The sequence below is a fragment of the Phoxinus phoxinus genome (assembly GCF_949152265.1).
Source record: "Phoxinus phoxinus genome assembly, chromosome: 21".
NCBI classification, from domain to species: domain Eukaryota; kingdom Metazoa; phylum Chordata; class Actinopteri; order Cypriniformes; family Leuciscidae; genus Phoxinus; species Phoxinus phoxinus.
The window spans coordinates 13,447,301-13,464,697 of record NC_136896.1 but is presented as its reverse complement, the minus strand read 5'-3'; the positions used below and the strand labels follow the sequence as shown (position 1 = coordinate 13,464,697).

Here is a 17,397-nt window from a genome sequence, read left to right as displayed (position 1 = left end):
ATAAGGTTTTTTTTTAATAAACCTTTTATTAAGGATAATAAATGCTGTAAAAATATATTGTTCATTGTTAGTTCATGTTAGTTAACATTAGCCTATTGAGACCTTAAGTGTTACCACTTTTTACCATCCATGCTTCCCACAGTTAAAGCTATTGACATTTAAAAAAAGCCTTACATTATTAAATTAAAAAAAGCCTTTTTATTATGATTATTATTTTTAATATTACTTTTGTAATGAAATGCACATGGCCAAGTTTGATTTTATCCTCTGTGCAAAACAACAACAACAAAAAAACAAAACAATAAACAATCTTGAGTGTTAAGTTGAGGGTTCAGACTATAGATTTCATTCACCCTCCTCCTTCCCTCCCTCCTTCCTCTTTTCTCTCCTCCTCTCTCATCATCAGGAAGCTGCTGCGCTCGAGCCTTTTCTAGCGCGTGAGTTACTGTATTGTACTGTGAATCTCGGGAGGGGGGCTGCAAAAAATCTCCTATTCTTACAGAGGTCCACCCCCCGTATCTATAACATCTTAAGCCAGTTTGCTTTATAACAGGTCATAGGACGTAGATGTCTTTTTGATTCACATATTTATTTTGTTTTTATTTTAGTTTATGGTTTGGTTTTTTAACACTCCGGGAGGGCAGAAATGGCGGCCAACATGTACCGGGTCGGAGGTATGTCCGTCTATATTCTGAATTAACGCAAGTCAAAACACAGGCACCGCCGCCAGACCTGTCTGGGAGGCAGGGGTTCATTTCAGCGCAATTCCCGCAACCGGCCGCTCACTTTTAAATTATTAAAACGTGCAGTGTCCTTGCAAAAGAAAGCGATAACGTGGATGAGAATATTTTGGGTTCTGATGTGGGTCAGGCCTCTTAAACTATCATAGCCGCACTAGCATTTTAGCAAGCAGGCTATGTTGCTAGCTAGCCACATCATAAACAAATAATCACTACTATATGTAAAGCACATGGGAACACTCATATATAGCACATTTCTCTTGGTTTTGTCCATAGATAAAGGCCAGATATGCTTGCGACCTGGCCATGCCGATTTTTGACGCCGATGTTTTTCTTTGTGATCATTTGTCTCATTTTTTGGCACGTATCCATTAGTTACGGGTCCTCATTCGGCATGCAAGGTAGCAACGCGAGCTAGCATTTAACAGCAACCCCTCACTCGGCTTTCCACAGAGAAACCATATCGAGCTTCTGCCACTTATTCGCTGAAACATTATGTATGCACTAATGTGAGGTGTATTTGTTGTCATGCATCTAATCATCAACATGTCTTTACTATAAAACCACCGCGTCGTTTGTTTGTGGCATTAGCCAGCAACATGATAGTCAGTGCCGCGGAATTTGACATTGTTTCATGGCGCCGTTTATTCAGTGCCATTGTAACAGATTGTGCAGCTTGGGCATACTTTCAATGAATCAAATGCACAGTCTGTGTGATAAATTATTACATTGCATTGTTTAATGTAACCCGTTTCTTGTGTGCTCGGTTATGCCGAAGATACATGTATCGGAATGTGACTCAAATGACCATGAACATAATTCGGTTGTTTGCATGAATGAAGTGTTTGTTTACGACCATGCAACTGCAGATTCTTCACTCATATTGCTTTCTATGTGTATACCAAACCTAAACAGATCATTACTGTTTTACATATCCCATTTGGTAAGAGTTTTCTGTATGTTGTAGTATACTTTTATTAACACCCCTTTGCAATGCAAGCAGTAGATTATAAAATGTACCGTTTATACCATTAAAGCAAGCATTTAGAGGTATTATTTGAATTATAATACTTATATATTAATATAATAAATGGATAACTATGGTATCTATTCTGGCCAGAGTATATTGTTTTAAAATGTAGCCTAGCTACACCCATTTTTTTAGTTTCTGTATTTCTAGCCTGATTTATATGGACTGTGCACTTACAGGAAACGTGGTGTGGTGTTAAAGCATATATTTAGTATGGAGTTGTATGTAGTGTGACATTTTAAATAGAAGAATGAGATGCAACGTTTTCCAGTTGTTTTTGTAATGTGAATTTCAAAGTGTGTCTTTTTAATTCTCATCCAAGGCCTGATGTGTGATTTTCATATTGCTAACAAAGTAATCCAGTGCTTTTTATCTTCTTCTACAGATTATGTCTTCTTTGAGAATTCTTCAAGCAACCCCTATCTCATCAGGCGAATAGAGGAACTGAATAAGGTACATTGGCCTCAGGGCTGGGAGGGAGAAGTCTGGGTTGGTGGACGCTGGGTGTACTGGCAGGGTGTCGACGCAACATTGTCACGACATCGACACAACAAGCTCAGCCACTTCACCCGGAGCCAAATTACTTGCATTTCTGTGCGCTTCTCCCTTCAGTCTGTTGCATTTTTACTATCTCCAACACTTGTTTGCTGAGAAACTTTATCTGTGTGATGTATGTGAAGCAACGGACTGCTTCCAGGGGCCCCTTTAGTGAAGTTGGATGTATGGTGACGCCGGATAACCTGTACAATGTCTGTATTATGATCAAAGATGATTCAGCTCTTTAAATATTAAATGCTGAGGGATTTTTTTTAAGAAGCCCCAATTTTGCATAATCCATAATGCACAATGCAAAATCATCTCATTATACTTTCATTGTCAGCATGCTCCACTGCACAGTATTCTCATTGGTCAGTCATCAAATCTACTGGTGACGTGACGCATATTTTGATATATTTGTCAAATTAGAGGATTCAGTTGTCAGGCAAATTCAGTTCGCTTGCAGGTTGTTGTTCTGCTCTGGCCTTTGCCACGAGGTCTGTCAAGCGTCCAAACAAATAATCACCCTGTGTGGCCATTGAGATGCACTCTGTCCGCATGATCCTTCTCCCACAACCTCATATAGATATTGATAGTCCTATACAATAGGAGAAAACAAGCTTTGAGGGATATTATCGATTACATGAGTTTATGGATGTGTGGTGAACTTTATTTATTTCAGAGGCGTCATCTTAACATTTAGTGAGATTATCTTCATATGGGGATTTTCTCAGTAAATATTGATATGTTATTAATTTCAATTATTTTGATTTAATTTAACATGCGTATCATGCAACTAATTGTATTCAATTTTTTTATTGATTGACAGCAATAAATAATTAGAATTGTATCTCTTCATCTTGTTAAACTACTCAGGATCTCATTTAAATCTTGTTTATCAGGCGTATATTGTCACATGCCTTTTTTTAAAAACTGGGCTGCTTGTCGTTTTTTCGATTGCTCCTCAGAGGAGTGCAGACACGGGCACAGCTGGTGTTATAAATTCAACACTGCACTGCTAATTAAACGTAATAGACTCCAACCTCAGGTTTAAGCTTTTTCTGTATTAATTAATGGAGGTGATTAGGTTCAGTGTCCCCAGATACTGCATGAAGTTTCCTCACGATGACCTTATTTGTCTCCCCTTTCAGACGGCTAGCGGCAATGTGGAGGCAAAGGTGGTCTGTTTCTACAGGAGAAGGGACATCTCACAGAGCCTCATCCAGCTGGCTGACAAGCACGCAAGTGAGTGAACATGAGTGTTTTCCAGGGCAATGCGAATGTATCGTCAGGGAAACCAAGGGTGGTCTGTGACGTGGCATGCATGAGTGGTCATTTGCATGATAATTAGAAGTCATTTAAAATTGCTCTTGTATGCGTCTGCGTCTGTGCTCTGGTGCCTGTGTAAGTCAGCAGGGGAGCTGTAATCACTGGAGTACCAGGACCAGATGCCAGCAATTGGGCAGCAGGGCTTCCTAATTTCGTAATGTTTCAGAGGCCCTCAACAGATTTGTCTTAATCAACTGGTATAGGACCAGTTTTGCTTGACTCTGTGTTTCAATGCTGACTAAATTAAAGAGTGTAGGAAAAGGATAAGTGAAATGCATTCGTGGGCATGTTGTCTAAGAACCCTGCTAGGCATGATAAGTAGTAGCAAGTCATCTCATACTTTCATATAACTAAATTGTAGCTCTTCAGTAAAGTATACAAAGCTGCCCTAAATAATTTCTGTGTCCTAGTTTCTTTTGGGGACTGTTGATTAGATGGCAGAGGTATATTTCTACACTAAAACAGTCTAGTTAACACTGGCCTCCTCTCCAGTTGCAGTTGGTTAACTCTGTCAGCAAATGCCAAAATCAATTGTTTACTATTATAAAACTGCTTTTAAAAACAGATTTGAGAATATATATATATTAGGGCTGCACAATTAATTGAATTTGCAAAAAAAAGGTCACTTACATTTTTATGTGTGCTTAAGATGTGTTGGTTTTTCTTTCTACAGCCTATCTTAAGGGTATTTCCCCCCATTGTTTTATTTTTAGTTTTAATATAACATTATACTACCATGCATATATTTACTTTGGTTTGGTTTCTTTAAATTTTTTTTATATATATATTTGACATTTGAGGCTTAATGCTACAGAAAAGCTATTCAAAACATCGTTCAATGTAAATTGTGATAGGCTAATTGCAATTTGAAGGGAATAAGTGACAATTATGATTTTTGTCAATTGTGCAGCCCCAAATAAATAAATAAATATATATATATATATATATATGTATGTGTGTGTGTGTGTTTAAAGTCATTATAAAATAACCAATATATGCACTCATGTGACCACATATATTTAATATGATGAATAATTATCATTGTTAATATCATAATTTTTTCAAAAACTAAAAACAGAAAACTTTTTTTTCATTTGCTTTTCTTCAGGGTTTTTTTCCGGCAACGTTGTCAAAATGAATGGAATACAGAATACAATACACTTTGAATGGAATATAATGACTAAAAGCGCTGTATTATGCATGCCAGACCAGTAGGGGTGTAAATCGGACAGTTCATCAAGATACGATACGATATCGATTCTGCGATACGATATTTGCCGATACCTCAAAAAATTCTGCGATATGATTATGATTCAGGGCTATATCGATCGATTGATCGATATTTAGATATTATGTGGCAAGTGTACACAACCAGTTACGTTTATTAACTCACAAATGCATCCAAAAATATATAACATGAAAGTTTAATTAAACTCTTTGAAAATTCTCTCCCAATTGGGACATTTACAAGTTGTTTGTTACAAGTTACAAGAAAAAACAAACAAACAAAAAAACATGATATATAAACATGAACAAGAAGGGAGTTATGTGTTTTTGCAAATGAACTCTATAACACAAGAGTTAATTTGCAAAAACGGATTACTCCGTTCATGTATATATATTATGTTTTTTTTTTCTGGGTTGTTTTGATTAAGTAATAATAACTAAATGCATAATAAAACACTTGGTTAATCTTTGTAATGTTAATCTCCTCAGCTGACACCTGTAAAACTTTTCCCTCACCACTAACAAGATTCAAGTGTGCTCAAGTTTTAGCAAGATTCCGTGAAAAAGTTTCAGCTTTTATTTTCATTTTACGCCCCGAAGAAGATACCAAGTTCATTGAAATCCATCCTCGTTCACTTAAGTCAGCTTTGACGAAACTCCTCTCAGCTAGCACGTCTTTTCAAAGTGACTAGCAGCCTTGTCACCTGACCTGAATACTGCGCACTGATTTGCTACAACAGACTTTTCGGGTCTTGTCGTTTCTGCTGTAAAACATGAATTTGTGTTTCCTTGACAGTGGAAAATACCGGCTTTTGTGACAAAGGGTTCAGTCAATCTTGTCAGGCGTCTATTGTATTACGGAACACGGAATACGCATGCGCATGACGTCACCGTTTTCTCAAATTCGAGTTTTTGTAGTTTAATAAACGGAGAAGATAATGGTATCAAAAACGTTCACTTTGAAACCTGTTTTCAAAATGTTGTTTTTTCAGGCCCCCCAAAACGCCATTGGCATGTAAATGAATGACCAAAATGCATACAAAGTTTTCTTTTTTTTAAGTGAAAACTGTTGTGTAAACGGCCCCTCAATCATACATTGCATTCGGCTGATTCGGTTGCTGATAAAAATATATTTGATTGACTCATTTATATGTGTGACCATGCCTTTTGGCCCATTTCTAATTCCATTTGTACAGAGGACCTGGAAGAAGAGAAGGAAATCCCCTCAGAGCCAGACCTCTCTGAAAAACAGAAACATCAGCTTCGCCACAGAGAGCTTTTCCTTTCCCGGCAGTACGAATCCCTCCCTGCCACACACATCAGGTAAACCCCACACGTTCAAATGCTTCTAAATATATGATAGACCAAAACGTGCCGTTTAATCCTCAGTTAAAATGTTCAGGGGGCCGTTGAGATAAGATAACAGCCCCCATGTTGCACGGCACAACCCCAGCCCACACCAGGATGTGAGTCACAGTTCTGCATCCATTCTTTAACTGGCCAATGGCACCCCAGGGCTTTTGTAGCACCCGCTGTGATTCAGGTGATAAATGCATTAGCAGGCTGGAGCCGGGTGGCAGTGCTTCTAATCAAAGGGTAGCCTCCTATGAGAAACATTAGTGGTGGTGCCGAGGTTTGGAGAGGCCTGCTGTGCTTACTGAAATTGATATCGGCCTCCAAATAAAGGAAATGTCACTCCCTTTCTTCTTTCTTTGTTTTTTTCTTTCTTCTTTTGGCTTCTGTGATCCATAAATATTGAGCAGCCATTGTAGAAGGCTAGCTGGCCTTTTCATGGTATAATGTATTTTGTGAGGAACTGGACATGTCAAGATTGAGTTCAATTTTATAAAAAAAATCTGTCGCCCAATAAAATAAATTCAAGCATCATCTTAAATACTTGTACATAAGAGTGAATCTAAATTATGATTATACACCACCAGCTGAATTTGAGTTACTGATATGAAATTAGCTATTGTCATTTATTAATTTTTGTTGAAAATACCATTTGTCGGTAGGTTTGTTCAAGCATTCTAACATTGGCACTATCAATGGCGCAACTCTGAGGGCAAAGTGCCAATAGCTCTTGTTTCAAAACACACAACTTTTTTCTGTAATGAGCTACTTTGTTCAAGAAGTAGTGGTGTATTGCTCCCTTTTAAATAAATAAATGAAAAGCAAACAAAATGATGGTTATTTTCTTCAGTTACCACAATTTAGATCTAGCATTCTGTCTGCTTTAAATCAGGCATAGAAATAAAGCATTTATTTGATTGAATTATAACATTTATTTGAATGAATTAGCCTATCGAGAGAGATGTCCGTGTGAATTACCTGTGTCTGTGCAGCGTCTCTACTACCATTGAAGCTGTAAGTTTAATTACTTCAAAAACAGCGACATTGCCAACTCCTTCCTGAGTAATATAATGTAGAGTGAGAGCAGTGAAGATAATTTATTAAAAGTCGTGGGTCAGCGTTGGCAAGAAATTTATCTGCTCCTGTTTCTGTTTGAGCAGCACGATCTCCGATCTTTGTGTGCGAGTGACGTGTGTGTGCTTGAGTCAAAGAAAGCAGAGCATAAATGTAGAACGTGATTAAATTTAATTGGAACTACCTGCTACAGTTTTTTTTAAAGCATTCAGACAGACCATGGTGTGTGCATATATATATATATAAGCAATAAGGTACGAGAGGCTGTGCTGTATCGTGAATAAGTCACGGCTAAAGGACGTTGTTAGGCGCGAAGCGGAGATACTTATTCACGATACAGCACTTGCCTCGAGTACCTTATTGCTTTTATAAAACGGTTACCACACAATACAACTATTAAAGCCGAACAATTTGTATCTATGCTACTTTCATGAAGTAAAATCACTAAAAGCCTTCCTTCCGCTGGAAAAAATAGTCCCTCACCGTTAACAGCAATAGAAGTTGCATACATTATTTCGCCAATAGATCGCGGCAAAGACTGTCTTTATGACTGAGTCAGTCAGTAGAGAAGCCTTTACATTGAAAGGACTCAAACTTGTGATCACGGAGAAGGAAGACGCAACTGACAGATGACTATGGGCTCTGGAAAACCCCATAACTGTTAAAAGGACAAGATTTCGCAGCGGACATTAAAACAGATTTTTTTTATTATGAATATAAGTTATAGGACTGACCTGAAGGAAAATGCTATATCTACTGTAGGTACACTCGCTTACTCGATCTCTCACAATACTCTACTATAGCTTCAATGAACAATATCGATGAGATTAAACATGTTTAAGTTGCTAAGAGTGGTTGCTAGGTGATAGGTTGTGTAGTGATACACAGAACAGTTGGGTGAAGTGGTCATAGCTGTGTTTTATCGTGAATAAAACACAGCTATTGACCAATCAGAATCAAGGATTGGAACTAACCGTTTTATATATATATATATATATATATATATATATATATATATATATATATATATATTATATATATAACGCACACTTATATCGTTGCAAACCTGTATGACTGACTTTCTGTGGAAAACAAAAGATATTTAGAAAACTGTTGGTAAGCAGACAGTTTTGGTCACCATTGACTTAAACTGTGTGAACAAAAAGAGAGTCATACAGGTTTGGAATGAAATGATGGTAAGTAAACATTTTACTTTTTGGAATATCCCTTCGAAACTGTAGTTACCCAAGCTGCTAATTTAAAATAGCTTCCCCAACAGTGCAGGTTGGATGTAGACGTGGCAGTGTTCGTGGTAGCACAGAGATTAGCATCCGCTTTCCACTGTCCAATAGCTCCATAATGATTTCGTTCAGCGCTTTCTCATTGTCTGTGTCTGTCTCTTATCTGTTTCCTCTCTCTGCCCTTTCTCCTTTAATTTCCTGAATTTTATTATAGTCCTCTCACCAATCTGCTCTTTTCTCACCTTTTCATCTTTGCTCATGTCACCATCGCACACTCACACATTCTTCTGTAATCTTGCACCTAGTGTCTCCCCCTTCGTCCCCCCTTTTACTGTGCTGTGGATTAGAAGAGCTGTGGAGACAGCTGGATGCAGAACATAACACATTGGGCTGCATGTTTTAATAATTTATTATCTTTTTTTCTTTCTGGTGTGGTGAAAATAGGGGGAAGTGCAGTGTGGCCCTCCTGAACGAGACAGAAGCTGTGCTCTCCTACCTTGAGAGAGAGGTAAAGTCTTTAAATGCTATTTTGTATCTGATTGATTGGATGTCTAATTTGAATGAATTATTGTTTAACTATTGCTTTCGCACTCTCTCTTTCTCAGGACACATTTTTTTACTCATTGGTGTACGACCCTACACAGAAGACACTATTGGCCGATAAGGGCGAGATTCGTGTTGGTCCACGCTTTCAGGCTGATGTCCCAGAAATGCTACAGGAAGGTTAGTTTATATTATAATCATAGATGTTAGTTTCTTTAAATATGAATATTTAGCTAATTAGCTTTAATGTTTTTGTCTCAGTGATAAATCTCAAACTAGAGCAAGTACAAGTAAACAATCAGAGTTGGGTTTGTTTGGCTGGTGGGGTATCTGTGTCCGTTTGAAAAGGTGTTCTAGGGCAGGGTTGGAAATTAAGATAGGCTTGGGGCAAAAATGCCACCAAAATAAACAAAAATGCCCCCCAAATTCAAGATAAGGGGAAAGAAACTGCCTAGGGAACAAAATCTATTATGACTGTTGAGATTAAAGTGAAATGTAAAAATGAATGAAAATTAACAGGAATTTTTTTTAACTTTTGAACAATTCATTACAATTGTATACACATTGTCATAGTAAGATTCAAATGCATTTTGTTTTATTGACCACAGTATTATTGTTGATAAGTGGCACTTTTGATTAATTTTGAAAAAAGGGCAAAATCTTGAGCCCCAAAAGATTAATAATCATTATTACAGTATCAAGAGAAGAAAGCAACAATAATATTCATAATGATTTGCCACATTGCAGTTCTGCCCAGTAATGAATTTTGATTTAACATTTTATCTATGTTAAGTAGCCTATTTACATTATGCAATTGTTGTGAAAATACACCTATGCCATGGCAGATGCAGCTCCGTGGAAGAAAAAAATATTTTTGCCATGAAAGCAATCCATCCTAAAAGTAAAATAAATCCTGCAGGGGAACAGGGGTGAGATCAGACTGTGTGAAGTGTGAAGGCGTCCTTAAGGCTGAGACACGTGACCGTGTTGGACCGTGTTGAGTGTATTGTTTTTGCAGTGTTTTCCGCAGTGTAGCCACAGAGATCCCCATCGGTTGCTCTTTGGTCGATTCAGAAGGTTGAACTGTTCAGCTCAGCAAATCAATGCACGAGAAGAAAGTGCCGTTTGCAATTTTCAGACATATTTGAAAAAGCTATATTACGAAAACCATCTGTGGTGAGCGAGGTTGGTGCAAAAAAATGGAATGCAAACGCTGCGTTGTATATTTGCAGTCCTAGCTCCCAGCCCCCTGCTGATATGGAGGGTTATTTCCTTTTACACAAGCCAAAATGTACATGTTGTTGTTCTGTAGTCCTTGTGTGTTCAAGCACAACTTTTTAACCTGGACACAGTTGATCTGAGGCAAAACCACAGTCCGCTAGTTCTTCAATGCCAGTTTGGTGTATCTGGGCCTTTAAACCAGACTAGATTTCAGAATGAGTTACATTGAGACTCAAAGTTTTTTTGTTTTTTTTTGGAAGGTATCTTTTGCTGCTTTTCCACCGTCAGACCAATCTGTTCTCGTTGCTTCACCGTGCCGATCTGGCCCTGCCGGATATGGTTTCATGTTCCACTGTGGGCCTGATAACGAAGCTCTTTGGAATGTAATACAAATATGTCAGTCATTGCCTTGGTAACGCAAGAGTTTATAGACGATATGAGATTTAAATGGTGACTGCGTTATTTAGGATGATCAGATATTACTTTTAATTGTATTATTAATTAGTGTTTACGTCGCTCAAATAACACGCCTAGCCAGCTGGAGAGAAACTGGTAGCCTGACAACAAACTAATGACCAGTCATGAGTGGCGAAGTCACTACACGCATTCTACCAGCACGGTTTTGCGTGACTAGCCAACCGTACTGAGAATCCCGGACCGAGAAAGGTTTGTAATTGTGCCGTGCCATACCAGGCTCAAGTGGAACATATCTGGAACCGTACCTTAACGTTCTTTGAAACGTGCAGCCCACCGGTGGAAAAGCGGCTTTTGTTTGGGGACTGGGAGGGGATTATTTTGTGTTTGAGCTGTTTGTTCCCTCTGGAAATGGTAGTCTCGTTGGGTTGTTGTGTTGCTTATTTGCAGTGTCAAAATGTCACAATGAGTTTGGATCGTGAGCACCGCTGCATCGCAAGAAAAACTTCACATATACAGTATCGCCGTGTTTCACCAGTCAAGTGTGAAATTGCTCTTCTGTCAGTCTGTGACTGTACACAGTCCACATATGAATGTGGACTCCACATCCCATAGTGGAGAGACCACTATGACTCCAACTGGAAGTCTGTGACCCTGCTCCACTCTCACAAACTTAAAAACATGTCCAGTCGACAGCTCCTATTATCTTCAATGAGAGGCCAGTGTGAGCGAAGCACTTTTCAGCTCTAGATTTAGATGTCTAAGTTTTAGATTAATACATAGCGTCAACTTTTTAAATGATATAGTTAAACTGTAAGAAATGAGATTTGATCTGAACCCATGGAATCTGACCTTCCCGTTTTGCGTACTTTTTTTTTTTTTTTTTTTTTTTTTTTTTCTCTCTCATCCAAAACGATTCCTAGTTCAGCATTTACACAACGCAGGATTAAGTGCCTTGCTCTTCATTCGAATGACAGGCTGGTGGGCTGATGATGATAATACCTGTCATCATCATCATTCTTCATGATCTTGCTAAGCAGGCCGTCTTCCTTCATTACCGAACGGCAGGTTTGATTTACATGTTAATTCCCATCGTTGCCACGGGAACAAGTTGCCTGGGTTGTCTTGACAGATTTGTCGATGGCAGATTTTACCCACTGGTTTTACACAGCCAGCTCTGATGAAAGAACATTTCTCTTTAGGAGAACCTGATGACAGAGACCAGTCTAAAATGGAGATGAAGATGTGGGACCCAGAGTGTCCACTGACCAACAAACAGATTGACCAGTTTCTTGTGGTTGCTCGGTATGTCTTTGGATGCTTTCTACATTCGATCTATGCCATATTAATAAATCAACGCATTACAATGAATCAGTGACCTTTCAAACAGTGGTTCTTAACTGCTTTTCTTCAAGGTGAAAATTTTACATATGGACAAAATTCTAATTTAAATAATATTACATTAATTATATTTTGTTTTGAAAATGTAAAGAAAAAAAATGGTTTGTCTATGCAGTTTGTTTGGTTTCTAAATGTCTTTTGAATTTTAACAGTTTCAAACCAGTAAATATTTGCATAAAACACATTGTGATCGACGCAAACCATGTCCGTCCATGTATTGAGTCACTTTTTTTTATTTTTTTTTAAACCTTGTATTGTTTTGTTCATGGCTTTTCAGGAAGAGACGAAACATTCCAACTTTTTGAGTTTCTGCAAAGCAACTTTAATTAATAGGGCTAAAAGAAAAAGTGGGAGGAGGAATTTCATTGTCGGATTTATCACATTCTTCATTTGATTGATCCCAATATCGATTCTTGGAGGCAAAATTGATACTATAACTGAAATATACACAAATTGAATTGAGAGCTTGTGAATTGGAATAAAATCTGTATTGATGCCCTACAGATAAATTTGCACCAAACAATTGGATCGGTTTTTATATGCAACCCGTTTTTTGGGTCGTGACCTGCCAGTTGAGAACCACTGCTGTAGAAGATACTGGAAACTGTGTCTTTTTTTATTTTTTTTTATCAAATTTGCATAATGAATCTGGTGATCTATGTGCAGAGCGGTTGGTACTTTTGCTCGAGCTTTGGACTGCAGCAGCTCCGTCAGACAGCCCAGCTTACACATGAGCGCCGCAGCAGCCTCACGAGACATCACACTGGTACCCATCCCATCAGCACCATCTGTCTCTGTATATCCACTGGAGATGTGTAAAGCCTGATTAATTCTCTCCCTATCTGGTTCTCTTTAAGTTCCATGCTATGGACACCCTGCATCGGCACGGCTATGACCTGTCCAGCGCCCTGAGCGTGCTCGTTCCTCAAGGAGGGCCCGTGTTGTGCCGGGATGAGATGGAAGAGTGGAGCTCGTCAGAAGCAAACTTGTTCGAGGAGGCGCTGGAGAAATACGGCAAAGACTTCAACGATATCCGGCAAGACTTTGTGAGTATGCACAGAAAGTTGCGGTGGGGGAAGAATTCATTCACTGATGCATCATTTATTTTTCAAATGATTCTGAATCTGTCCAAAAAAAAGATTTGTTAAATTTTAAACGCACTGAAAAAAAAAAGCTCTATACAATTTTGACTTATGGTGTGTTCACACCAAACGCAAAGCGTATATTCGCATCACGTTACTCGCTCTAGATTACTCGCAGGATGTTTCTTGTTTTTAGCGTCACTCGCACGAATAAATACATCGTGCGATTAGGAGTGTCTTCTTGCACATCTTCACGCACATCAACAACAACATTGCTTTCTGACATTTTTCCTGTCATCAACCATGTTGGAGATAATTAGGCTACTCTTGCTGCCCTGTACCTGTTGTGGAACTCTGAAATGCAGAGGTGCCTGGGTTCACAGCACCATCCAGAGGCGCACACACACAACTCGGTGAATTTCACCATCTAGTCCAGGAACTGTGCCTGAATGACAACCGTTTCCAGCGCTACTTGAGGATGACAGGTTCCCAGTGCACGGACTTGTCAATAAGCTGTTAACTGATTGGCTTGCGCGACAACACGTCATGCAAATTTTACGCTCGAGTTCAAATTTTTCAACTTGCGCGGAAGACACGATTGAGGCGAATATCGAGCGTTCGAGGCAACCGCGTTGCCCAATTCGCGTCATTCGCGCCGCCTGGTGCAAACTGTTGCAAAGTTTGGGGTCAGTAACAGTAATGTTTTTGAAAAGTCTCTTATGCTCACCAAGGCTGCATTTATTTGATCAGATATACAAAACATAAAAATTATGTGAAATATTATTACAATTTGAAATAAATGTTTTATATTTTAATTAAGAATGCATCGAAACCGAAAATTCAGTATCCACTTGGCCGAAAACCGAAAATAAGTTATACATTAATAATCAATGAATCAAACTTATTAATAATCAGCATTCAAATAAGCTAAAACTGAGCTGTACAAACATTTAAATTGCACATAAGGCAGTTTTTATATAAACGTTTTTATAACACAATTCCAGTTTGTTGGTGAAATATAAACATTAAACCGACAATAAACTGTAATAACTTATTTTCACAACAGATTTATTCAAACATGCATTAAATAATTAAGACATCACTAACAGGTTAAGTAAAAATATAATGAATATGTAATACAGAGTATATATATCTAGCAAAATGCTCTAGAGTTTGTTCTAGCTAACTAATCATTGATCCTCACAATTCATTCAAAAGCCACAGATTCGTTCACGAAACACCGCTGTGTGTTGCAGTTCTGCTGTGGCTTGCATTGGAACTATTATTTTGTTGCAAAATAATGGAAAAAAAAATGTCTAAAATGTACAGCACTTAATATTACCCTTTTGTTTGTTGACCTGTTGTATAAAATCAATGTAACTTTTGCAGTCGTGTGGATATTTGGGAAAAATTGCGTTCTTGCTTGTATAATATATTATCAACATTTAAAAACAATAACTCACACATGGTTATGTTTTTGAATCGACGAAAGCTTGAGTCATAAATCGATCTCTATACACAGTCGAGAACGGCAGTAACGTAGCTCGATTTGCTAAGGCAGCATACTCCGCACGCAACCTATCATATGCACATTGCTTGTGCGGATGCAGTCAGTTTTGACTGCAAACTTGAGGTAATTTGATTGTATGCTGTATTTGACTGTTTATGGCATTTTGCCTGTTGGAAATTTTTTTTTTAATGTTATTTTAAGGAGGGGTAGAATTAAATGAACGGCAAAACTCGGCATTTCGCTTGCGTACCCCAGTTTGGGAACCACTGGGGAAAAGGAGAACAGTTTAAACAGGGTTGTTATACAGTATGCAGTGCTGTTGAAAAAAAAATCCAGTGTAGAGGAGCAAAAGCAAAAATGTCACTTAAAATGATTGGATGGAGGAGTTGCAGCAGAGATGAGGTGAAGACATGATGTTCGGCTGAAGCGATGGGAAGATTGGAGCAGCTGAAAGGATTGGATTTGGAGTGTGTTGCTTCTTGACCTAACCGAGAACATTTGATCTGCTCATTCAGAGACAAGAGTACTTATTTGTATAGGGAATGGAGTGAAAGCTTTTGTATTGGGGTGTGAACACAAGGAAAAGCTGTTTTCTATTGCACTGAGAAATTGGATTTTTACTCTGGGGCTTTACTTCTCAAAATGGAATGGAAAAACAACTGCTCTTCTACTGAGCCACTTTGTAGCACACAATAAGAACTACTGGTTCACAAACACCAAATAGTCCATTAGAGATTGACTTGGTAGGGTGGTTTAAATGTCAGGTTTTCTCTTTTTCCTTTCTGTCTTAAAGCAGTCATTGATAGTGATCGATTTGTGCTGTGATTTATAGATAGAAATGGATGATGTTGAACATTTAGCATCACCCCTGCAGGGTTCAAATACCTAATCGAGCTTGTCTGGCTGATTCTGCATTAATTCTGTACGTGTGGATTAGAAGTTTCACAGGGTACATGGCATTAAAGTTCAAGCGGCCTAATTGTTGTATAATTGTTACTCATGAAATTGTGTTAAACTGTAGGGTAACACTTTACAATAAGGTTAATTTATTAAACATTAATGTATTAACTAACATGAACTAACAATGAGCAATACATTTGTTACAGTATTTATTCATCTTTGTTAATGTTAGTTAATATAAATAAAGCTGTTCATTGTTTGTTCATGTTAGTTCACAGTGCATTAACTCATGTTAACAAGATTTTAATAAAGTATTAGTAAATGTTGAAATTAACATTAACAAAGATGAATAAATGCTGTATAAGTGCAGTTCATTATTCCTTAATGTTAACTAATGTTGTTAACTAATGAACCTTATTGTAAAGTGTTACCAACTGTAGTAATAAGTTATTATAATGATGTTACCTTTTTAACACTCCAAATGCATGTAATCAACTCATTTACAGAATTAAATTTACTAAAAATAAAAAAAGTTATCAGTGATGGTCTCACAATGTATATAAAAAAGTTAAATTTCCTGTTACTTTTTTTTTATTAAACCTTTGTAATGTCATTGTTTTATAAAACTTAAAGGATTAGTAAAACAATTTTTTTGCTGATAATTTACTCACCCCGATGTCATCCAAGATATCCATGTCTGTCTTTCTTCAGTCGAAAAAAAATTAAGGTTTTTGAGGAAAATATTCCAGGATTTTCCTACACAGAATGTACTTCAATGGCAACCATTTATCCCAATGTTTAAAGAAGTTTCAAATGTCCGTCTCAATGCCGAAACGATCGGTCATAAAAAAATAAAAAAATATATACTTTTCAAACACAAATGCCCGTCTTGTACCATCTCTGAGATGCTTATGTATCTCATGGATTACGTCATCATGTTGGAAAGGTCACGGGAAAATATATAATAATAATAATAATAATAAAAATTAATTAAAACAAAGATGTTGGACGATTTTGAAGTTGGAGGAGAAAACAGACAAATACACAGACAAATAACTTGGATAGATGACATGACGCGTGACCTTTCCAACGTGATGACGCAATGCGTGCGCATCACAGAGATGGTACACGACGGGCATTGTGGTTGTTAAGTATTTATTTTTTTGTTTTTGTGTGTGTGAAAATAACGATCGTTTCGCTGGATAAGACCCTTATTTCTCGACTGGGATTGTGTCGAGCATTTGAAGCTGCATTGAGACGGACATATGAACCTTCTTTGAACATTGGAAGATTTGGTTGCCATTGAAGACTCAAAAACCTTAATTTCTTTTCGACTGAAGAAAGAAAGACATGGATATCTTGGTTGACATCGGGGTGAGTAAATTCAGGAAAACATTTTTTATTTGGTCTTTAATCTTTAATCTTATTTGGTTAAAAATATTTTAATTGTTTATTTTTATTTCATTTTTGTAAAGCACAACTTAAGCATTACAGTTAAGAAGAACCTGGATTCATAGAGAAGAACTCTACTCTAATGATTCTCATCCTTTTTCATTACCGGGTTCAAAAACCAAAAGGAAGGCAGAGAAACCAGCAACTAAAAATACATAGCAGCACCTCAGGACGTTAATCTAAATGTTCTTCATAACACCAGCTGTCGGCACGGAACACCTTTGTGTTCATTTTTATGCTCCGCTCACCCTCGCATAGATGCGGGCCAAAAGTGGGGGCTCGGCCAGCTTTAAATGAAGATTTCTTAAATTCTTTCCGACCGTTTCATGCACGTTTCCTTGCG

At 37.7% G+C, this 17,397-nt stretch overlaps 1 protein-coding gene across 3 annotated transcripts in view; it reads left to right on the top strand.

The window, feature by feature from the left end:
- Nucleotides 1-417: 417 nt before the first annotated feature.
- mta3 (metastasis associated 1 family, member 3) overlaps nucleotides 418-17,397 on the top strand; it is a gene marked incomplete at its 3' end in the record, with an annotated part of 31,634 nt that continues 14,654 nt past the window's right edge. For all 3 annotated transcript variants that reach the window (XM_079594593.1, XM_079594592.1, XM_079594591.1), the window contains exons 1-9: nucleotides 418-674; nucleotides 2,156-2,223; nucleotides 3,459-3,552; nucleotides 6,060-6,186; nucleotides 8,976-9,039; nucleotides 9,137-9,254; nucleotides 11,912-12,014; nucleotides 12,777-12,876; nucleotides 12,968-13,156. In XM_079594593.1, the coding sequence (XP_079450719.1) occupies nucleotides 647-674; nucleotides 2,156-2,223; nucleotides 3,459-3,552; nucleotides 6,060-6,186; nucleotides 8,976-9,039; nucleotides 9,137-9,254; nucleotides 11,912-12,014; nucleotides 12,777-12,876; nucleotides 12,968-13,156 (891 nt within the window). In that variant the 5' untranslated portion in view covers nucleotides 418-646. The remainder of the gene's footprint in view (nucleotides 675-2,155; nucleotides 2,224-3,458; nucleotides 3,553-6,059; nucleotides 6,187-8,975; nucleotides 9,040-9,136; nucleotides 9,255-11,911; nucleotides 12,015-12,776; nucleotides 12,877-12,967; nucleotides 13,157-17,397) is intronic.